This window comes from Helianthus annuus, chromosome 11 (assembly GCF_002127325.2).
Source record: "Helianthus annuus cultivar XRQ/B chromosome 11, HanXRQr2.0-SUNRISE, whole genome shotgun sequence".
Taxonomy (NCBI): domain Eukaryota; kingdom Viridiplantae; phylum Streptophyta; class Magnoliopsida; order Asterales; family Asteraceae; genus Helianthus; species Helianthus annuus.
This window is the reverse complement of record NC_035443.2, coordinates 3,480,481-3,504,728: the sequence shown is the minus strand read 5'-3', so window position 1 is coordinate 3,504,728 and position 24,248 is coordinate 3,480,481. Positions and strand designations below refer to the sequence as shown.

The window sequence follows — 24,248 nt, the reverse complement described above, 5'->3', positions numbered from 1 at the left end:
TTATTATCATTATTATTATTATTATTATTATTATTATTATTATTATTATTATTTCTACTGTCTCCACCATCAATTCAAGGATATGGATTTATCCAAAAATCCATATTGCGTTCATCGTATTTCCATACGAGACGCTCTCCCACCTGTCTCATTCGTTCACTACTTTCTAAAATTTCCTCACCAAAAGTCCTAAGTTCTTGTACGTTTTCTGCACTCATTGGGGGTGCAGGTTCTAGGACTGGGTTTGGAATCTGGGATGCGGGTTCCTGATATGGAGGTATAGGGGCCTGGTATGGGTAAGGATTTTTTAAGATCTCCCTAATGTATGCATCATTATTGAAATAGGGATCTAGAGTATCTAACCCTGGATAGGCTCCTAGATTGGGCATTGGCACATCTTCGTGAGTCGGGTAGCGTTGCACATAGTCCCTAACATTATCCCACCAGGGGTCGTAATTTGGGTCTAGGGGATTTGGTGCAGGTACCCTAGTTATCTCCTCCGGGTTAAAATCATGCATTTCTACTTGATTTCCAAGGTTTTCTATTTCATGGGTTGATCAGGAATTTGTGGTTGTGGTTGTGGTGCTAGCATTTGCTCCAGGTTTGGGTCAGCTGCAGTGGTTGCTAAAATATGGATATTGGCTATACCCCTATTAAGCATATCCTGGGCATATGCATCGGTTTCTCGTTTAGCTGCGGCTAATGCTCTCTTGTCTTGTAACTTTTTCATACGCTTTCTACGCTCGTGTGCTCCCTACTGAACCATCCCCTCTTTTTTCTGAGGAAATGGCTCTTCATATTGAGCCTTAAATACGAATATTCCTTCTTCTGTATCAGCAGAGTACCCCGAGAGGGCAGGCTGAGAACAGGCACCTTCGCTGCTAGGCGAACCAGACAATTGACGATACGCGTCAGATGGTCCTTGGTCGCTCATACTGTAAACTAACAAATAGTCAGATAACACATAACAGGAAAATACAATTATGCATGTATTTCTGTTATTTATTTCCTAACATTTCGAATTTTGATATCAGCAGAACACTTCTGTGGCTGAATCAGTGGCATAGCTCCGATACAACCTTCTGTCGCAACCCCCGATCCCTAATCCCCGGGAACGGACGGCCGCGAGCCAGTTTTGGTGGTATCACGTTATTGTCTAATTTGGCAGCGGAAATTTTCATCAGGACCGTAGTTAGGAAATATTTTATCAGAGTAAACCACCACATTTTATAACATTAAACACATGTGTAAAACCCAAGTTTTTTATTACACATATCTTCATAGGGATACACCCTATTTTATTTAAGAAAAACATCTATTTCTTTTAGGTAACTTTATTGCCACTTTTCCAAGCCTTCAGTGCTGTCCAACTGGCTTCTATTTGGCTTTTATATTTTGTTACCTGAAACGCGTTTTAAAAACATTTTGTCAGTGGGAAATACTGGTGAGTGAATCCCAGTTTAATCAAGATATAACAGTATTGAGGGCGCATCCGCAATTACATTTGTTTCCAAGATATAACAATTAACATCAGTGGTACTGTCATACGCAACTTGTGGAATGTTACCACGCCAGTAACAAATTTTGTATACAAAACTCCAACATACCCACTATAATTGTATTGTTACAAATACTCAATAACTGCTTAGTATATATTTAATTAAGTGAGGTTTTGTAAAAACATTTAACAAAAGAGGATTACTCACATTGCTGTTTTAGGGTTTTCAGTAAGGATTTCCTGGGAATAATCTATAAATTACACAAATGCACGCGTGTTTGTATAATAACCCAATTTAACATTAGTAATACCCTCCCCGAGACGGCATTCCAACGACTACGTCGGGAAGAACCACGACAGCCGTTACGGAACCCTAGATCAATCGGGCAGAGTATCTAATACGTCTCCAGGGGTTATGATACTTACATCGTAGCAGAACCTCGCTAATTAGGGGGTATAATACCCGCGTATATTAAGCCTACTATCAGAAATTGAGATTGAGAAAGAAATTTTGAACGATTTCGACTGAGATCCGAGGCCATCTATTTATAGGGGCTGAATTCGACTTTCACGCGGCCCGCGTAAACGTAGGCAAAGGCCTACGTGGCCCTCGTTGACTCTGGGTCAACGTGTAGCTTGTCTGGGTCATGGCATAGGTCTGTCGGGTGTTGGGCCACGTGGCCGCACCGGGCTTCGCCATCTTTTGAGACTCTCGCGGCCCGCATAGACTAATGGTGGGTCTTACGCGGCCCGCCTGAACTAAAGAAATCAGCGAAATCAAGTTCTAACCTTCATACTGCCCGCGTGAGTGTTGAGGTGGGTTCTACGCGGCCCGCCTCAACTTAATATTTCTTGTTTTTAATTTATTTTTAATGTTACATTTGTATTTCGGGCTCGGTTTTCACATACGGGTATATTTTGGGACATATTGGGATATTTTAAAATATATTAGGGTGTTGGAAAATTTACGAGAGTGTCAGTTTTATTTAGAATTGTTACAAATATAATGTAATATAATATAATATAATATAATAATATAATATAATATAATATAATATAATATAATATAATATAATATAATATAATATAATATAATATAATATAATATAATATAATATAATATAATATAATATAAATATAATATAATATAATATAATATAATATAATATAATATAATATAATATAATATAATATAATATAATATAATATAATATAATATAATATAATATAATATAATATAATATAATATAATATAATATAATATAATATAATATAATATAATATAATATAATATAACATAATATAACATAATATAATATAATATAACATAATATAACATAGTATAACATAATATAACATAATATAACATAATATAACATAAGGTAAAGGATCCTGTAAAAAGTCCATCTTTTGTAAGAAGTGTAAGAAATAATCTTGGAATGACAAGTGTCCCTCCTCTTAATTAATCCAAAAGGGTAGATTAGTAATTGTACATTTTTGTCATTTAATTGATTTACAATATAACTGAAAAAAAAAACTGGCGATGAGAATGTTTAGGGATTGATCGTTTCATCTCCATCTCCGATTCAGATCATCTTCTCCGACCATCTTGTTAACCTTCCGTCATCATCATCACAGTTCACGTCCTCTTCTCCGATTTGAACACCTGCATCTCCGACCACCGTCACCAATTTCTTTCGTCTCCACAAATCATTCACCGTCATCATCTTTCATCTTCGTCATCCTCATTTCTGATCGTGACTTTGAATCATAGCCATGGTGTTTTAAAATCTGGGAATGTTTTGTATTGATTGTCCAGATGTTAAAACACCATGGATGTAATCACAATACAATTATTTCTGGATTCTAGATAAAACACCATGACTTGAATCATAGTCAATTTATTCAGTTATTTTAAAACACCACGCCATGAATCTGATTATACAATGTCTCCATATAAAACACCATGACTTGAATCATAGATGTTTAAAACACCACACCATGAACAATGTCTACAGATAAAACACCATGACTTGAATCATAGTCATGGTGTTTTAAAATCTGGGAATGTTTTTGTATTGATAAAACACCACGCCATGAACAATGTCTCCTGATGAAACACCATGACTTAAATCATAGATGTTTTAAAACACCACGCCATGAACAATGTCGCCAGATAAAACACCATTACTTGAGTCATAGTCATGGTGTTTTAAAATCTGGGAATGTTTTCTATTGATAAAACACTACGCCATGAACAATGTCTCCAGATAAAACACCATGACTTGAATCATAAGCGTTTAAAACACCACGACATGAACAATGTCTCCAGATAAAACACCATGACCTGAATCATAGTCAATTTATCCAGTTGTTTTAAAACACAGCGCCATGAATCTGATTATAGATCTATTTATGATAAAGTATGAAGAAATTCGTTGATTTTTTGGAGATTGATGACGATTACCATATAATTCGCTGATCTTTAGGAAGTTGATGGGGGTTTTGAAACGGTTACCATATTTGAAACGTTGGAAAAGTCACTATTGCCCTTCAATTTTTACATAAGGTCCTTCTAATTAAAACACAATTTACATTTTATACCCTATTGATCTCAACCATTAGATCAAATATCTAATGGTTTAAAACACTTCTTACCCTTCTTACATTTTAGACACTTTTTACCATATCCCTACCCTATAACATAATATAACATAATATAACATAACATAATATAATATAACATAATATAATATAACATAATATAATATAATATAATATAACATAATATAATATAATATAACATAATATAATATAATATAACATAACATAACATAATATAACATAACATAACATAACATAACATAACATAACATAATATAACATAACATAACATAACATAATATAACATAACATAACATAATATAACATAATATAATATAATATAATATAATATAATATAATATAATATAATATAATATAATATAATATAATATAACATAATATAATATAATATAATATAACATAATATAATATAATATAATATAATATAATATAATATAATATAATATAATATAATATAATATAATATAATATAATATAATATAATATAATATAATATAATATAATATAATATATAATATAATATAATATAATATAATATAATATAATATAATATAATATAATATAATATAAATATAATATAATATAATATAATATAATATAATTAATATAATATAATATAATATAATATAATATAATATAATATAATATAATATAAATAAATATAATACAATATAATATAATATAATACAATACAATACAAATATATACAATACAATACAATATACAATTACAATACAATACAATACAATACAATACAATACAATACAATACAATACAATACAATACAATACAATACAATACATACAATACAATACAATACAATACAATACAATACAATACAATACAATACAATACAATACAATACAATACAATACAATACAATACAATACAATACAATACAATACAATACAATACAATACAATACAATACATACAATACAATACAATACAATACAATACAATACAATACAATACAATACAATACAATACAATACAATACAATACAATACAATACAATACAATACAATACAATACAATACAATACAATACAATACAATACAATACAATACAATACAATACATACAATACAATACAATACAATACAATACAATACAATACAATACAATACAATACAATACAATACAATACAATACAATACAATACAATACAATACAATACAATACAATACAATACAATACAACAATACAATACAATACAATACAATACAATACAATACAATACAATACAATATAATATAATATAACTACGATAATAAAAGAAACCAACTTTTGTACACGTGTCGTTAATTGAAGTTATCCTCAAATTTATATTTATCTAAATAAATAAATAATAAATTAATACTAAATCTTATCATACTTTAATAAAATATTATCCTCAAATCTAAATTGTTAATTTAATATATTTTTAAAACAAATACCTCTCTTTTCTACTCATCTTATATTAAATATATAAATAATAAATTAATATTAAATGTTATCCTAATTATTTTTTTGAACGTCCAACATAAGAATCGTTGGGTACTCCGTATGCGGCACCCATTGGCCGAAAGGTAGCCCGCGGCAGCCCTACCTGTACGCACGGAGCCCCTAGCCCACCATGCCACCAGTTCCGAGGAAAACCCGACCCTGCACCCGCCCGAGGGCACGACAATGCAGAGCCGATAAAACCCGGGTGGATCGGGAATCGAACTCAAGACTATTCGGTCAGGAGTCTTCCTTCATTTCCATAACCACTGAGCCAAAGCCCACGGTTATCCTAATTATTTAAAACCATAACTTTTTTTATTATTTGGTATACAAAATTATGTTTATTCAACTCGAGTAAAATGCGAGGTTTTTAAGGATATATATTTTTTTATTATTTGGTAGATTTTTCAACCCGACTATACACGGTGTTTTTTAAAGATACGACGTTTTTAGTATTTAATATACAAAATTACATTTATTTAATCTGTGTAATACACATGGTTTTTAAAGATATAACTCTTTTTTATATCTATTCAACACGTGTAATATACGGGGTTTTTAAGGATGTAATTTTTTTTATTATTTGGTAGATTTATTCAACCCGATTATACACGGGTTTTTTTAAAGATACGACGTTTTCAGTATTTAGTATACAAAATTACATTTATTTAATCTGTGTAATACACATGGTTTTTAAAGATATAACTTTTTTATTATTTGATATATAAAATTACATTTATTTAACCCGTACAATATACAAGGTTCATAAAGATATAAGTTTTTATTATTTAATATAAAAAACTACATTCATTCAACCCGTGTAATACACGGGGTTCTAACCTAGTATAATATAATATAATATAATATAATATAATATAATATAATATAATATAATATAATATAATATAATATAATATAATATAATATAATATAATATAATATAATATAATATAATATAATATAATATAATATAATATAATATAATATAATATAATATAATATAATATAATATAATATAATAAAATAACTATTACTTTTTAACAATATTTGTTACTTTGGTTTTTAGTAAATTACTCGAATGCTCCCTGTGTTTTTTTCATATTTCACATATAGTCCTCACTTTTTCTGAATTAGATGTTTTCTCCTTATAGTTTATAAGTTGGTGACTTTGGTACTCCCTAGCGTGGATGGATGCTAGTTTGTTGTATTAAGTGGATATAAAATAACGAAATTGGTTGCACACCAACACGAACATCATTTGAAGAAGCATTGTCCAGGTAAAAGAAATAACTTCTTCTCAATTTCCCAACTTTTTAGCAAATTACTAATTTTTTTCAGCTAAAGCATTACCGGTGTACGGAGAAGGCATGTAAGACATTTTTTTTTTCAGAAAAGCTATTTATGACATGGCTATCTAGGTATAACTAGGGGCATGAAAAAATAATCTGAATCGCAAACCAAACCCGAGTTTTCCGACGACTTTAGACGCACATCTAAGCATAACCTTGTTGGTCCTTAAACTATTTACTTCATCAAGTTAACACACATCTAAACACCCTCTAGCAAGCCTTAAGTAGTTGGAACTCAAACAGAGTTATTTAACCGTTTAAAATCCTTATGGGTATTACTAATGTCTAGCTCTGCGCGTTCTATTTTGTTTAGTCCAGAACTGTATATCTCTTGATGCCTTTTTATATGATCTAAGAAAGTGATATGGTGTATATGTGATAAACATATCTTGGCATTGTATTTGTTTTATGAAGGAAAATATAATGGTCATACAAGCTTTCACACAAGTTAGTTGTCTACATACTCATCTTTGTTCTTAATGACATATTTAGTTTCTTGTAAAGTCATGTGTTCATTCTCCTTTTTGTTAGAGCCTTAGAGGGTGGGATAGTCAAAGAAGCCTAACTACCCAGATCGATTATTTGGTTGTTAGTTAAATAAACTATTTCATAACCTCTTATATCAACCTCATAAAACGGATGTGAAAGTAAGGTATTCAAACACTCAACTTCATTCGATGGGACGGATTGTTGCAGCCTCCCTTACATAACTATAACGCGTCCTCCTTAGTCCTACATACCCAAAATCACAACACCTACAGGGATACTACTCTTAACACCTTTTGTAACATCCCAATCCTCAAGCAGTAGTTTGTTGTCCCAACAACCATCTAATTAACAAATACGGTGGTTGTTATAGATTGTTTTACCTTTTTTAATAAATATAAAGCACAAATATTCAACCAACATTGAATATTTTACTCCCGCGTGAATTGATATAGAACGTGACAATAGTAATAAAGACATTCTCGAAGACGCGTTTTCAAATAGTTTTATAAAATATTAACTTAATTTGGTAGAGCTTCTAAGGTCTTAAAATTTCCTTAAATGCGGTATTAATTCGTTGACCATTTTAATGTTTTTGATATCTTTTCCAATATCTAGAATATAAGATATAATCATATACATGTGTATATATATGGGTGTGTATGTATTTCTGTTGTTCACCAAACAACATGACTCGCTCAATGGTTATGTACCAGTTCATTGAGGATGAACGCGTCAGGAATGTAACCATGAGGAAGAGGAAGGCGAGTCTAATGAAGAAGATGAATGAGTTGAAGATTTTGTGTGATGTTGATGCATGTCTTGTGATGTATGAAACTGACGACAGTCCACCTGATGTTTGGCCATCTCCTTCTGAAGCGCATCGCGTGATTCAAAAGTTTAATAAATCGCCAATGTGGAGTTCTAATGCCTTACAAGATCACTCAGCTTATCTTCAAAAACAAATAGCCAAAATGAAGAAACAGTTGGCAAAGGAAAAGGAGAAGAACATGAAACATTTAATGGTGAAATGTTTGTTTGATGAGAACGCACTCAGGGAGGTCAACAATCAAGAGGTTTTGGATGGTGTGCGTTCTGCGATTGACAGTGAGATTGAAGCAATTGATGACATGATTAAGGAAGCTCAAGAGAAGGCCAAGAAAAAGATGGTTTTTAGAACCTTCTTTTAAGAATATGTGATCTGTATGCGATCAAATCGCTATGTTCTACCTGAATAAAATGTCCTTTTTCTCTTATTTATCATCAATTAAATAAAATGGCCTTTTTCTCTTATTTATCATAAATTATGTTTGGATTTTGTTTTCATGTTTTTTTACTTAATTTCCCTTGGAAACTGCAAGCTGCATAAAGAACAAGACTGTTTTCATGGATTTTTTCCTTTTCATGTTTTATGTCAGTTTTTCATGGTTTTCTCCATGTTTTTCATGGTCTTTCTTCATATAATTCATGGAATTTTTTCATGTTATGCACTGATTTTTATGGATTTTTATCATTTAACTTTTTCATGGATTATTTGACATCAGTCAGCTTTTCTAGAATTATTTTCTGGATAACAGATATCAGGTGATGCACATATGATCTGGTTTTGGCTTCCTGTGACTGCAGAAAACTATGAGTATGAAGAACATGATTGTTCATGATTTTAACAAGAACTATTTTTTGGTCTTTCTTTTTCTTCTTTTTTTCTTGATCATTAATACCATTTAGCGTACTGCATTAAATTTGAAATTAATAAAAATCTAATTTTCTTTGAACCGCGGAGGTATATTAAAAAAACAAAGATGAGCAAAAATCTAGGTAATATATACTTGTTATATGATACGAAATTGAAAGCACAATACAATAAACAAAAATACTACAGAATTAAATTTCAACTCTAGGAAAAAATAGAGTCAAAAGTTATGTAAAGTACTTATAATGATTATGATTTTGTGTGGCGCTTATAACGAAATGACCACGGGTTTGCTCTACACACTTTGCAAAACCCGGACCGGGCCGGCCGGTCGGACCATTTCGGCCGGGAGCTGGAAGCATCACCGGGCCGGTTGTTGCATTTAACCCGTTTCAACGTCGACCCGGAGGTCTGGCCGAGATCCGGGCTGTCAGGCCGGCAGTTCGTCTAGTTAAGGTTGGGCTGGTTTTTTGAAATTCCAAAATGTATGATATATGTTATAGAGTAGTTAAGATGGATAAAAAAAGAGAGTAAAAATAACATTTATGGAGAGATTTCTGGAGAAGCAAACCTGCAACTTCCGGTGGAGAAGCAAGAAAGAAGACAGAGGATAAAAAGGAGTAGGCTTTGGGTTGCGTACTGACTTTTCTTATTTCTAGTGTTAATAAATAAAAAAATGTACTACAATATATAAGATTTTGGTTGTTTCTTATTTCTGATATGACCACTCCTTGTACTCTTGACTCCTTGTTATTTAAATTTTAAAATAACCAATCCCTCTTTCCTTCTTTTATTTATATTATTAGTTTAAAATAACAATGTATAACAGAATATTAGTTTTTTTCCATTTTTTATTTGATTACTTTATTATAACAGAATACCCGTATCGTTCTCGTACCGTGCTACATAGCAAACACGCCTCCATTTTGTATCTCCTTCATACGCTGCTGCTGCTACAGACTCACATCCATCTATTTTTTTCTATATTATATATATTTTTTATATAATTTATGACGTAATCCGGGTCTTAAATCCGGTCGAACCAGTCGGACCGGTCCGACCTTTGACCCCGTAAGGCGACGGGGTCGACCTCCGATCCGGTCCTGAAAACATTGCTTTGCATGTACAACGAAGACCCTCCATTCAGACAAACTATTTTCAGAAGAACTAATTTAAAGTTACATTTGCTTTGAAAAAATATATTCTCTAGACATTATAAATTAAAATGTACAATATAACATATCTATAAGAACACACAAATATTCATGCACACAACACACGAACAATTAGAATAAAACATATCTATAAGAACACGCAAACATTTGTGCACACAAACACGCACAAACACATAATACACACAAACACGTGGTGATATTGATTTAAAATCCACTTAGCTGCAAACACCCCACATGTGAAAAGTTAGAACAACATAAAACCGTTGTCATATAAAATTCAGCTATATAAATTAGTCTTGGAATGTTTTCTCTTGTTTAAAGCTATGACACAAACAAATAAACGTACCCGGTGACATCACACTCAAAATGTTTAAAGCAGGGAAAAACTGGTAGAAATAATTTACCGCTAGAATAACGAGTTAGCTCTAGTAAAAATAAAACTTTGTCATCAAAATCAGATTATTCCACCCCGCGGAGGAGATGGCAGTGATATCAGTAACGCTGTTACTGGTGATGCTGTTACTGGTGACGCTGTTACTGGTGATGCTGTTACTGGTGACGCTGTTACTGGTGACGCTGTTACTGGTGACGCTGTTACTGGTGACGCTGTTACTGGTAACGCTGATACTGGTGACAATATGCGGTAGTAGCTACCACCAATGAAGGTGGTGGTAGCCGATACTATGATTAAGTTCACATTAATAATATAAATATTTTCAAAACACAAATCCTCTAGGAAAAAAAAAAACCAAAACAACATTCATGAGCACACACTTGTTCATTAGATTTAAATTATTTCTACTGAACAAAAGACCTAACATCAGCTAAAAGATCCAGAATCAATCTCCAGATACAAAAACCCTATATTCTTAACAATGTTCAGCCGTAGAAAGTTTAAAAACTTAACATTACAATTCAAGACATTGATGCTTGATCAGATCTAGCCCGCTTTGAAGGGTGCGGGTTACATCAACCGTTGATATTAGATTTGCTAACATCTCGTGCTTCTACTTGTGGCGTTGACTTTGACTTTTGACTATTCTCGCCCGTTAGACTTCTTAGTTTTATCTGATATGCATTGATCATCATGATGATCTAAAGCATTGGGTTTTTCAGCTGTGTTTGATGGAGGGGCGTTATAGTCATTTGGATTAGATATGACGGCTTTACCCTTTCGGTTTCTATTTTTCTTTGTTGCTCAAACATCATTTGAAGGTATTTTCCTTGTTCTTTTATCTGTAAGTGTAAGTTTCTTTGGATCTAAAAGGGAAAAAATAAAATGTAAATTAGTTGCTGTTTTAATATAACTTTTAGTCGATATGGTGATTCATTTTAAACAGGTCATTCGGGGGGGCAAATCATAAAATTTAGCTAAAAACAAAACAAGACAAACAAACAAGTTGAACTGGGCCCGAAATGTATTTTTAACGCTTAGAGCTTCCTAGATTGTTTAATTTTGAATAAGCATATAATTATCATAATAACATAGTACCAGTAGTCAGCATCTGCTGATTATAATGAACCAAATGAATTGTTTGTAGGTCGACCCAAATTTTCTAAAAAAAACTCATTTCAACCTAAAACTATAATAACCTGCTGGCCTGTTGGTATCACAGTTGACGAGTTCCGAAGACCAATCAAACCGAGAAGAAGGATGATCACACAAGTATGTAAAATCTCCACAAATATCACACCACTTCATGTTTAACGTAAACAACAGAAATCAAACAAATAAACTAACCGAACAATGATGAACTTGAATAAACTTCAACTTGAATTAACAGAAACTTGCATTCATAACCGAATGATGGAACCGTGTATATATATGCAGCGAATGGGTGTTAGTATAGGGTTGTGTCGATTCATGGAGGGATACGTCTCCTCCATGATAACCGTCCATATAGTTATGTACCATACACACACCGTTTCGCACATCACAACCCAAAACCAAATACCCAATATTAAAGCTAGTGGACTTCTATTCTTCACCCAATAAAACACATGGTCACCTACGGCCCAATTCGAAATACAAATAATAAACATAATCCAGTAACTTGTTCGACCCAATTAAAACAAACTAATAAACGAAATAAAGAGCGGCCCAAACCGGATCATTTGATGTTCTTGATTATCGATCCTCACTACCCACCCCAACCATTGCGTTACCTCTAACCAAAACATAAAAGACCGGAAAACTAAACCAAAAGAAAACAACTTGACGTACCTCAAGCTATTCATGAAGTTGCTTTTGTACTTCCATCTGCAACTTAAATGCATCAGTAAACCCCAAACTCCTGCCATCGAAAATCGTATAGAGAAGTTTAAACTTGGTTTATTTAATAAAAAAACACAACTTCATATCCTGTTTTAACACTAATCATAAATAATACCTCCGGGATGTGTAAGGGATATTACCTCGATCCCATCAGAAACAATACATACGGGATGTGTAAGGGATGCAAGGGGTTGTATTTCTAACAGGTTTCTCACACGGGATGCTAACAATATAAACTTACTAGGGTGACTCACTCTAGTGTAGACCACGGTCCCAAATATCTATAAAGCTAGACACACCAACATCTAATCTCCTCTCGGATTCAAAGATGATAGAATGCTAAATTACCAAATCTTTGAATTACTTATTCCTATGGTTTACTACGTCTAGCCACCACAAGATTCTATTGAAAACACAATGTCAACAAAAATCACTAAAACCCTAGATCAATCAATACAAAAACAATCAAACTAGAATCAAGTGGAACATGCAATAACAATCAGATATAAAGCACGCTTGAACATTAGAAAACCTTTTACCAAAACATTAGCCAATCATGTCATTATCCAAAACCGAAAATCGTTCAAAAGTTTTAACAACTCTCATTAAAATTAATAATTAGAATACTAATTATCTATTAAGAAAACCCTAATTGAGACACCCAAGTGATTCTACACAAACCCTAAAATTTTCAGAATTTTCAGAATCAGGATCAGGGCCCTAAAACTCAGGGGGGGATAAAACCTAGCCAACGATTATCTTTATAACTAATTGTAAAATTCGAAAATTGAAAAACTGTCGACACAGCAAGCCTACATGCATGAAGGGCTACTCTATGAAAGTAGGGTGGTCACTCGCGTAGCGCGACGCCTATAGGGGTACCCCCTCGCGCTACGCGACGGTGTCAAATTTCCAGTATAAATAGAGGAGTTTGGCACTTGATTTCCTGCGTTGGTTCGACGGTAAAATTCAATTTGTACACCCAGATATCGTCGAAATACTACAAAAACACACTAATATCGAATCGCTGCCGCGGAACAGGGTAATTACTCGATCGCTATTACGATTCAGTTTCCGGAATCAATACATTCAAAGAATGTCTAAGTGCCGCCCACGTTGGGCTATGCTTTGTCGTTTGTCGGTAATCCGATAAATGAGTTGAAGCATTGTACTTTGTCGTTGTCGATAATTCGATAATGAGTTGAAGTACTATACTTTGTCGTTTGTCATTTTGATAAATGAGTTGAAGTATTGCACTTGGTCATTCATTGCGAGTATTTGATCTCGGGAAATTATCGTAACTGCTGTATTGATCACTAATCCTGTTTTGTGTGCATTATTGTTAAATTAGAAATAATCAAGGCTAATCAGTAGGCTTATACACTGCTCGTTAAATCTGCAATGTGAGTCATTCTTCTTTTTATCAACTGTTTTACAATACTCCAAATTATTTTCAAAGTGTTATAATTACAGGGACTAAGTCGTGGATATCTTGATTTATTGGTTAGTGGGGTATTGTGCACATTACTATTTCTCCTAGTTAGGTTCATTGACCTACTAGGGAGAAACGTCACTATTAGAGTTCATTGACCTAATAGTGGTATGACCATCGTCACCATTGTGACAGAACGCCAGATAAAAATAAGATATGAACCATTGTAATCGCTCTTATGCTGTAATTTATAACTATGGGTCATTTCCTAAAAACTGAATGAACTCACTCAGTATTTCCCCGCTGACAAAACCTTTTTCAAACATGTTTCAGGTAATCTGTTGTGAGCAAAGAAAAGTGCCAGGAAGCACTACCAGCTTAGAAAAGTGGCTCAGTGTAAATAAATAAAGGAACATGTTTTAAAAATAAAGATTTCCATGGAAATCACATTATTGTAAATTACTGGGTTTTACCCCTAAATTATGTAATGAGCAGTTTTAATACTAAAGATCCTGTTTTAAAAGACTTCCGCTGTCACCTAAATTAAAATACCGCGGGATTTCTGTCCCACGGCTCCTGAAACGGGTCAAACCGGGTCGGGGGCCGTGACAGAAATAAGGTGGTATCAGAGCCACTTCTCAAGCCACTGATTTAAGCCAATTAAGTATTTAGAAAAAAAAAACTTAATTTTTATTAATTGCTATTTTGTGATTATGTGTTCTATTATCTGAATAATTTTGTACAGTATGAGCAGATCTTTATATATTAATCAATGTAGTAAGTAATGCAAATTCTTAAATAATTTGACTCAAGTATTAGTACCTTTATTATCTACAGTCTAGAAGTCTTATCAAGAAAATCATAAAATTTCCAAATAAAACCTCGTGTGATGTAAATTTCAATAGTACCCAGTAGGAACTAATATTTAAAAAGTTTTCTATAAATTTTATGATTTCTGACTATGTCTATTTTGCTAAACAGCATGAGTAACTTGTCTGAGGCCCTTCAGAATTTAAATCTCTATCCAGTAATAGTAGAAGTTTCCAGAGATTTCAATAGATATATACCAAACATAGAGGAACCTATAGAATTCGATGCTTTACCTCTCGAGAAACCCAAGCCCAAGGAAATAGAAATTGGGGAAAGTTCTAGGCAAATTGAAAAGTTACCATCTCAGGAAGAGTTAGATTCTATAATGGCAAGCCATAATACTATTAAGCCTGTTAATGAAAATATTTTTAATCGCTCTTTTGAAACACAACTACCAATGAACTTAGAACCAGCCATTCCAAACCCTTCAATCCACTCGCAAATAGACGAATGCTTAATTAATGAAATACAGTTACAAAACCATCTCTATAAGCTTTTTCCTCAAGTTCCATCTAGAACCTTTACCAAAATTTCCCAATAAGTAATAAGAATATAACTGAACTCCGCCACTTTGACCAAAAACTAATGAATGTTGGGAATAGGATCCAAGAGATTGGGAAACAGATCTCCTGGAAATACGATAAGAGGGAACACAGTTACTAGAATATCGTTGACAAAAAGAATAGGGGATTATGAAACTGTTATTGTGTAATAGTAATAGTAAAATCAGTATGTGTAAGATAAATAATAAAACGATTGTATATAGAAGCATGAAATTTTAGAAAATTTATAAATTTTGTTCGTATACGTGATTATATACAATTAAGTATGATATTGAGATTATTTCTTGTATACTAATTATTTATCTATAAATTAGTTATCAAATGGAAAACGCTAATAATGAACCAGTTAATGATTCTGAGCAACAACCGGGGGATCAATATATGACTAGGCAGGATATAGAAAATATCGTTGCTCAAGGGATAGCCAACACTATTCCAACAATGATAGCTCAAGGGATAGCCAACGCTATTCCAGCCATCGTTGCTGCTGTTAAAAATCCAATAGAACCACAACAACTCGTTCCTAGCAAACGTATTTCTGAAGATAACTTCAGTAATAGCGTAAACGGAGGCAATGATCATGACAATGAACCACAACCAGCGCCGCTCCCTAAGAAAATGAAAGTTGCAACGCCTGGTTGCACTTACAAGGAATTTCTTGCTTGTAAACCATCGGAGTTTGCAGGCAATGAAGGAGCAACTGCGGCACTACGTTGGTTAGAGAAAACTGAGGCAGTAATTGCCATAAGTAAATGTGCTCAGGATGATCAGGTCATGTACGCGTCAAATCTTTTCAAAGAAGGAGTGCTAGAATGGTGGAATACGGTGTTACAATCAAAAGGAAGAAGGATGGCGTATGCTATGAACTGGGAAGAATTTAAGAGCTTGGTAGAAAGAAAATTCTGTCCCGAATATGAAAAAGAACAAATGACAAACCAGTTTTTAACCCACCGAATGGTTGATGTAGATTGTCGAAAGTATACTACGACATTCTTCGAATATGCTCGAGTAGTACCAACCCTGGCTTCGCCAGAGCCAGTACTTATTTCTCGATATATTTGGGGATTGATTTCTGAAATCCGTAACATCGTCAAGGCTGCGAAACCTCGCACGATTGATGATGCGGTGGATTTAGCCAATACTCTGACTGACGAACTAGTACGGACAAGAGAAGAAAATAGAAGGAAGGAGGTAGCCCAAAAGATTACCCAGGTAATCCGTTCGGATAACCATAACGATTTTAAGAAAGGAGGGAATGGGCAATCTTCTACTAGTCCATTTTGCAATTTTTGCAAAAGAAAGCATTTTGGAAGATGCAAAGGATACTGCAATTTTTGCAAAATTCCGGGGCATCAGGAAGAAGACTGCAGGAGGAAGAAATTTTCGGTTTGTTATAACTGTGGAGAAACTGGACACCTTAGGCCAAATTGTCCAAAACTAAACAAACCATCTGACACTAAAGCCAAACCTGCAGAAGAAGCAAAAAGGAATGCAAGAGCCTTTCAATTGACTGCTCAGGAAACAGAGCTCATTCCAGATGTAATAGCCGGTACGTCCTAGGTTACAACGTTTACACAAAAAGTATTAACTGACTCTGATGCACACCAAAGTTTTATAAATACTTCATTCTGTCAAACTCTTAACTTGGACAAATCTTTACAATCAAAACAGGCAAAAAGGAAAATATAGAACTCTCAGATCATATAATTCTTCGCTAACCTAATTCCTATGAAATTAGCCGAGTTTGATGTTGTGTGAGAAATAGATTGGTTAGTAACCAACCCTACTTAAATTCTCTGTGACAAGAACTTTATAGAAAATCCAGGTACCCGCCGAAAAAGTATTTATGATTATAGGAAATAAACCACGTAAGGTCACATGATAAATCATGAAGATATTCACTTAGATCCTGCTAAGATAGCAATGGAAGAGTTCGCAATCTTTAAATGGAAAGTAGGAATTTTATAAATTTAGACAAATACTATAGGCAGTTTATTAAGGATTCTTTTAGATAGATACATCCTTAACTAAGTTAACACAGTTAATTATAAATAAGAACCCGAATAAAAAGAAGCCTCTAGCTAGCCTTACCAGAAGGAACAGAAAATTTTAAAGTATACGGTAATGCTTCAAAGTTAGAATTTGGATGTATGGTAATGCGACACAAAAAGATAATTGTGTATGCATCAAGGCAATTGCAAAAGCACGAAGAAAGCCTTACCACTTGTAAGCTTAAAAAATTTAGAAACCACAAGTTACCCTTAAGATTAGGAAACATTATCTAAGCAAGTTTACTATCCATATGGGTCATAAGAATTTAAGATACATATTTAAGCAACAAGAATTAAACATGAGGAAAAGGAAATCCTCGGAGATTACGACTATGACATTTAGTATCACGAAGGAAAGGCTGAAGACGGTTAGAAGAACTATACAAATAATAAACAAAAGCCGTCGAAGTTCGAGTTGGAGACAAAATGCTACTGAAAGTATTTCCTTGGAAAGGAATTTATAAATTCGGTAAGAGAAGAAGCTAACGTAGAACCATTTCCAGCAATCCAACGCATAGGACCAGTAGTTTATCGTTTACAACTACCAGAAAAATTAACTGGAGTACATGATGTGTTTCATGTATCCAATCTCAAGAAATGTCTTACAGACGAATTCCTGGTAAGTACCTCTTCAAGATATAGGGGTAAATGAAAAGCTAAAATTTATAGAGAAAACCCTACAAATAGAAGATCGGAAAATTAAGTTTCTCAAACACAAACGACTAGTGCTAGTAAAAGTCAAATAGGAATCCAGAAGAGGACCAGAGTACACTTGGGAACTGGAATCAGAGATGAAGTGAAAATACCCTCATTTATTTCAGTAAATCTCGAGGACGAGATTTTTCTTAAGGTGGGGAGGATGTAACAACTCTCATTAAAATTAATAATTAGAATACTAATTATCTATTAAGAAAACCCTAAATGAGACACCCAAGTGATTCTACACAAACCCTAAAATTTTCAGAATTTTCAGAATCAGGATCAGGGCCCCTAAAACTCAGGGGAGGATAAAACCTAGCCAACGATTATCTTTATAACTAATTGTAAAATTCGAAAATTGAAAAACTGTCGACACAGCAAGCCTACATGCATGAAGGGCTACTCTATGAAAGTAGGGTGGTCACTCGCGTAGCGCGACGCCTATAGGGGTACCCCCTCGCGCTACGCGACGGTGTCAAATTTCCAGTATAAATAGAGGAGTTTGGCACTTGATTTCCTGCGTTGGTTCGACGGTAAAATTCAATTTGTACACCCAGATATCGTCGAAATACTACAAAAACACACTAATATCGAATCGCTGCCGCGGAACAGGGTAATTACTCGATCGCTATTACGATTCAGTTTCCGGAATCAATACATTCAAAGAATGTCTAAGTGCCGCCCACGTTGGGCTATGCTTTGTCGTTTGTCGGTAATCCGATAAATGAGTTGAAGCATTGTACTTTGTCGTTGTCGATAATTCGATAATGAGTTGAAGTACTATACTTTGTCGTTTGTCATTTTGATAAATGAGTTGAAGTATTGCACTTGGTCATTCATTGCGAGTATTTGATCTCGGGAAATTATCGTAACTGCTGTATTGATCACTAATCCTGTTTTGTGTGCATTATTGTTAAATTAGAAATAATCAAGGCTAATCAGTAGGCTTATACACTGCTCGTTGAATCTGCAATGTGAGTCATTCTTCTTTTTATCAACTGTTTTACAATACTCCAAATTATTTTCAAAGTGTTATAATTACAGGGACTAAGTCGTGGATATCTTGATTTATTGGTTAGTGGGGTATTGTGCACATTACTATTTCTCCTAGTTAGGTTCATTGACCTACTAGGGAGAAACGTCACTATTAGAGTTCATTGACCTAATAGTGGTATGACCATCGTCACCATTGTGACTTGTCACCATTGTGACAGAACGCCAGATAAAAATAAGATATGAACCATTGTAATCGCTCTTATGCTGTAATTTATAACTATGGGTCATTTCCTAAAAACTGAATGAACTCACTCAGTATTTCCCCGCTGACAAAACCTTTTTCAAACATGTTTCAGGTAATCTGTTGTGAGCAAAGAAAAGTGCCAGGAAGCACTACCAGCTTAGAAAAGTGGCTCAGTGTAAATAAATAAAGGAACATGTTTTAAAAATAAAGATTTCCATGGAAATCACATTATTGTAAATTACTGGGTTTTACCCCTAAATTATGTAATGAGCAGTTTTAATACTAAAGATCCTGTTTTAAAAGACTTCCGCTGTCACCTAAATTAAAATACCGCGGGATTTCTGTCCCACGGCTCCTGAAACGGGTCAAACCGGGTCGGGGGCCGTGACAAAAGTCAACGATCATCATAAAGCCTTGGTAGCTCTAAGTGTTTAGCTACTTTTGTTCATAACAAAAGCAAAAGTCAGTTTCAATAACATGAAACACTTAGCGCGTCGCTAGGGAGCTTGGTTAATGCCTTGCGACGCGCCAACAATCCACAAAATAACAAAACAATCGCGGTGCCATTTCAACTTTTTCAATCTTGGTGCGACACTAGGGAAACTCCTCACATCTTGGTGAAGCGACAACTTCTTTAAGATCTAGATTTTGTCTTTTTTATCGTAAAATCTTCATTCTAACTCCGTTTTCCTCTTCGCTTGCGGCCACATTTTCGTATCTCAACCCTCTATCATATTATCTTCCAATATCTTCATTTCCAATCCATTTTTGCCTTAGAAAACACATCCAAAGTTAGATGTTTTTATCCTATGTGCTCGTTTCTTACCGTGATAAGCTCGTTTTCGCTCCTTTTGCACACCAACATCTGCGAAATACAACAATATCAAAGTACAAGCAAAACCAAACACAACTCAAAACCTTAATTCATGAGAAATAGATGTGTTTTGCAACACGTCAAAGATCAAGAAAAATATAGAAGAATCATCGGTAAGTTAAACTATTTGACATTACTAGACCAGATATTGTTTTTCTAGTTGGCGTGGTTAGTCACTTTATATCATCCCCTAGAACTGCACATTTGGAAGTTGTTTGTCACATCCTCAAGTACTTAAGGGTGCTCCAGGTCGAGGTATGTGTATCAAAAATCATGGTCATCATACAGTAGAAGACTTTACAGATTGTTGATTATAATGAGGACCCGACAAACAGACGTTCTACCACTAGGTATTGTGTTTCGTTGCTGGGAATCTTGTGTCATGGAAAAGAAAGAAGCGATGTGTTGTATACCGTTCAAGTCCAGAATCAGAATATAAGGCCATGGCACAAACCACTTGTGAGCTATGTGGGTTCCAAATTTCCTTAATGAAATCGGGTTTAGACAAACAAGACCCATGAATCTATGGTGTGATAACACGACAACTATTCATAAAATTTTCCCCAATTCTTTACTAAATCACTAAAATTTTCAACTAAAGCAATACCGGTGTGTAGAGGAGGCATGTACGAAAAGTTCAAAATTCTCTTTTGTAAGACCCAAGTGTTATCAATATAATGAGCTGTCAAACTTAAATAAACATTTGTAGAAATTGATGTCCAACAATAAGAAGTTAAGCATATTCTACCTGGACACTTGATCATTTCACCACGAAGTCTACTATTTTCACGTGGAATCAACTTTCCTATATGAGATTTTGTAGTATTCCTAGAAAAAAAAACACACTTGGTTCCAAGTATTTGAAAATGCTTCTATTCCCTTCATATTCAACAAATGAAAATGGTAGGTCATGTCTAGCAATTGCATTTATTAATAACTCCTTAAATCTTTCTTGATTGAATTTTGAAGTTCTCGTGTCAAAAACATTATCATCTGTAGTAACCATATATATATTGACCAATTTCTTTTGTTGTAAATTTAGCACATTTAACTAAATGACACCTTAAATTACAGGTTCTATTTTTACTCTCAGCTGCATATCTCTCACCACAGTTTAGAGGTTGATTTGGTTATGGATCAAGAATAGTGAAACTTTTCCAAACACTAGAAGTTTCTTCTTTTTTCTCTTTTTCTTATGATTTTGTGAAGAACTTTCAACACTTTGAAATTCAGTTTGTGTGTCGTTATCTTCCATTGACTCGTCATCCTCTTCACCATTATTGATATGCATGGGATCAATATCATAAGTGCCCATCAGGGCCGTTCCAACGTTTTTGGAGGCCCTAAGCATAATACAAAGTTGGGGCCCTTTGAATTTGTATAATTTCACAAAAAAAAGCTATGCAAACAACTAAAAATACAAACTAAAAACCCTTCTTCTTTACCCGACTTGAAACCAACATACTTATAAAGTAGAGAGTTTACAGTTGGCTTGACGGAGTTATTAATATTTTTTTGAAAGGTGTTTTGTAAAAATATAATATATATTTAGATAAAATTTATTTTTCTAGCTTTAATTGGTGCAAGTTGGACACCAAATCATATGAAAAAAAGATGCTTATGCGAAAAAATAAATTAATTAAATTATGTATTTGCAAGTTTCAGAACTGATCTTTCCAGATTTTGTGTATAAAAATAAGTATAAGGTGTCAAATTAATACTTGTGGAACGATTAGCTATTAATTGGAACAATTGGGCTTTGGTCCTCTCTTTAAAAAGTGATAGCATTAATTGGGCTTTTATTTAAAAACTGGTTTAATGTTTTTTCACTATTTGGACCTAATCCACATACTAAATATGAAAACTTTTTTAAAAAATTGGAGGCCCTTATTTTATGGTGGCCCGTGCCTAACCTAAGAAGCCCATTGGGCCAGCCCTGGGCAGTGCCCATAATCTAACTAAAAAGAGTAGGCAAATTGGATTTAAATAATCCCATTTAAATTGGTTAGAGAAAAAACAACAATATATGTTAAGAAAATGCCATTTAAAACAACTTGAAATTTTAGTTAAACAACAAAAGCAACATTGTATGATGTACACACTGTGTTTAAAATTAAATGGTAACAACAAAGTACAAAAACTTAAAGTAAATTCAGTTAACAAGTATGAAAACTTCACTTAACTACACAAACTTTCCGATTGTTTGCAGTACCAAGTTACAGCATAGAACAAACTTAAAGTGTATTTTGGATTAGAAACAAGGCAAATTGGATTTAAATAATCCCAACTCACTGTTATTGGCCAATAATAATCCCAACTCATTTAATCACCAATAATAATCCGAACTATTCACTTTTGTTTGTAAAATACTCCCAGTTAAAAAAAACACTAACTAGGTTAAAAAATTGCTGACGTGGCAGGTGACGTGGCATGCCACATCAGCAAATTTGCTGACGTGGCAGTTGATGTGGCATTTTTGATGACGTGGCAGCTGACGTGGCTGTCTACGTGGCATTTTTGATGACGTGGCAACTGATGTGGCAGGTGACGTGGCATGCCACATCAGCAATTTTTTAACCTAGTTAGTGTTTTTTTAACTGGGAGTATTTTACAAACAAAAGTGAATAGTTCGGATTATTATTGGTGATTAAATGAGTTGGGATTATTATTGGCCAATAAGAGTGAGTTGGGATTATTTAAATCCAATTTGCATAGAAACAACAAAATTACAGCATACAAACGATCAGAAACAAGAAATACAACTTAGGGGTTGTTTGTTTACCTCTTAATGAGGCTCTTAATGGTTCAGACATCTTACTGTTCAGCACTTAATAGTTCAGACTGTTTGTTTCATGAGGAGATGTCTAAATGGTTCAGACATTTGCCTCTGAATGGTTAAGCATTATACACAGTCTGAATGGTTAAGACCTATAATCTGAATTGGTCAGACAATTGCCTCTGAACGGTTAAGCATTATACAGGCTCTTAATGGTTCTGACCTCTTACTGGTTCAGCACTTAATGGTTCAGAACTCGTTGATCACTTAACCATTCAGATGTTGTCAAACAGCCCCTTAATCAGATGAATGGTTTCATAAACAAACAACTGATCTTGTAATTTAAGAAAAAGCATGAATAAGGTCTTAATTAGAATAATGGCTTAATCAACTTAAATCTTAAACGGAATGGAAAAAAAGGAACATTATTTATGAAACTTAGGTACCAGCAAAGAAGCAAAGGAACCATAAAATTTATATAAAAATACTTGTTTTTACTAAATCACAGATGATGCAAATAGAGCTCAAATGAAACTTGTTTTAAGGTTTTATAACTTCAGAAGCATATTATACCATGTAGTAAAGTAAGAAAACATACGATAATTACATCATATTATTGATAAGAAACAAAATAACATCATTTTATTGATAGACAAACCGTTGTTATGGTAATTTAAAAACATGAATCGTAATAATGGCTTAATCCGAATGAAAAAAAAAAAAAAGAACAATATTTATAGAAGTTTATTAGGCTTGAATTCATGGGGTAACGCCCCCACTGATGTGGCAAGAATGGGGTGTGGATGGGGTTAAACACCATGCCAAGGGGCGTGAAAAGGGAGGGGGCGTTGTGCAGACCACGCTTATGAAAGGAGAAGAGTTGGTGGGCCCCAAGGCTTTCAACCAATCAGATTTTATCTTTAACTCTTTTTCTTTAATGTATTTAACTAAAATATTATTTTATTGGATGGTGGATAGTGAAAACTTGTGAAACCATCACACACAGGTAAAAAAGGTGAGTGAGAGAGCTCATGACTACGTAACATTCCAATCCTCAAGTTGTAGTTTGTCCCAACAACCTTATAATCAACAAATTTGGTGCTTGTTATAGATTGTTTTACTTGTTTTAATAAATATAAAGCACAAATATTCAACC

At 33.6% G+C, this 24,248-nt stretch overlaps 2 protein-coding genes across 2 annotated transcripts in view; one reads left to right on the top strand and one right to left on the bottom strand.

Annotated features, from left to right (window-relative positions):
• The first annotated feature begins 6,695 nt into the window (after nucleotides 1-6,695).
• Nucleotides 6,696-8,865, top strand: LOC110891618 (agamous-like MADS-box protein AGL80). The gene has a single exon (XM_035979496.1). It carries the CDS (start codon nucleotides 8,107-8,109, stop codon nucleotides 8,632-8,634), a length of 528 nt encoding a protein of 175 aa, XP_035835389.1. The 5' UTR covers nucleotides 6,696-8,106; the 3' UTR covers nucleotides 8,635-8,865.
• A 2,402-nt stretch (nucleotides 8,866-11,267) lies between these two features.
• Nucleotides 11,268-24,248, bottom strand: part of LOC110889184 (protein PHOSPHATE STARVATION RESPONSE 1) — a 46,201-nt gene continuing 33,220 nt past the window's right edge. Inside the window, exon 9 of the mRNA XM_035979495.1 lies at nucleotides 11,268-11,342. Within this exon, the coding sequence (XP_035835388.1) occupies nucleotides 11,282-11,342 (61 nt within the window). The 3' untranslated portion in view covers nucleotides 11,268-11,281. The remainder of the gene's footprint in view (nucleotides 11,343-24,248) is intronic.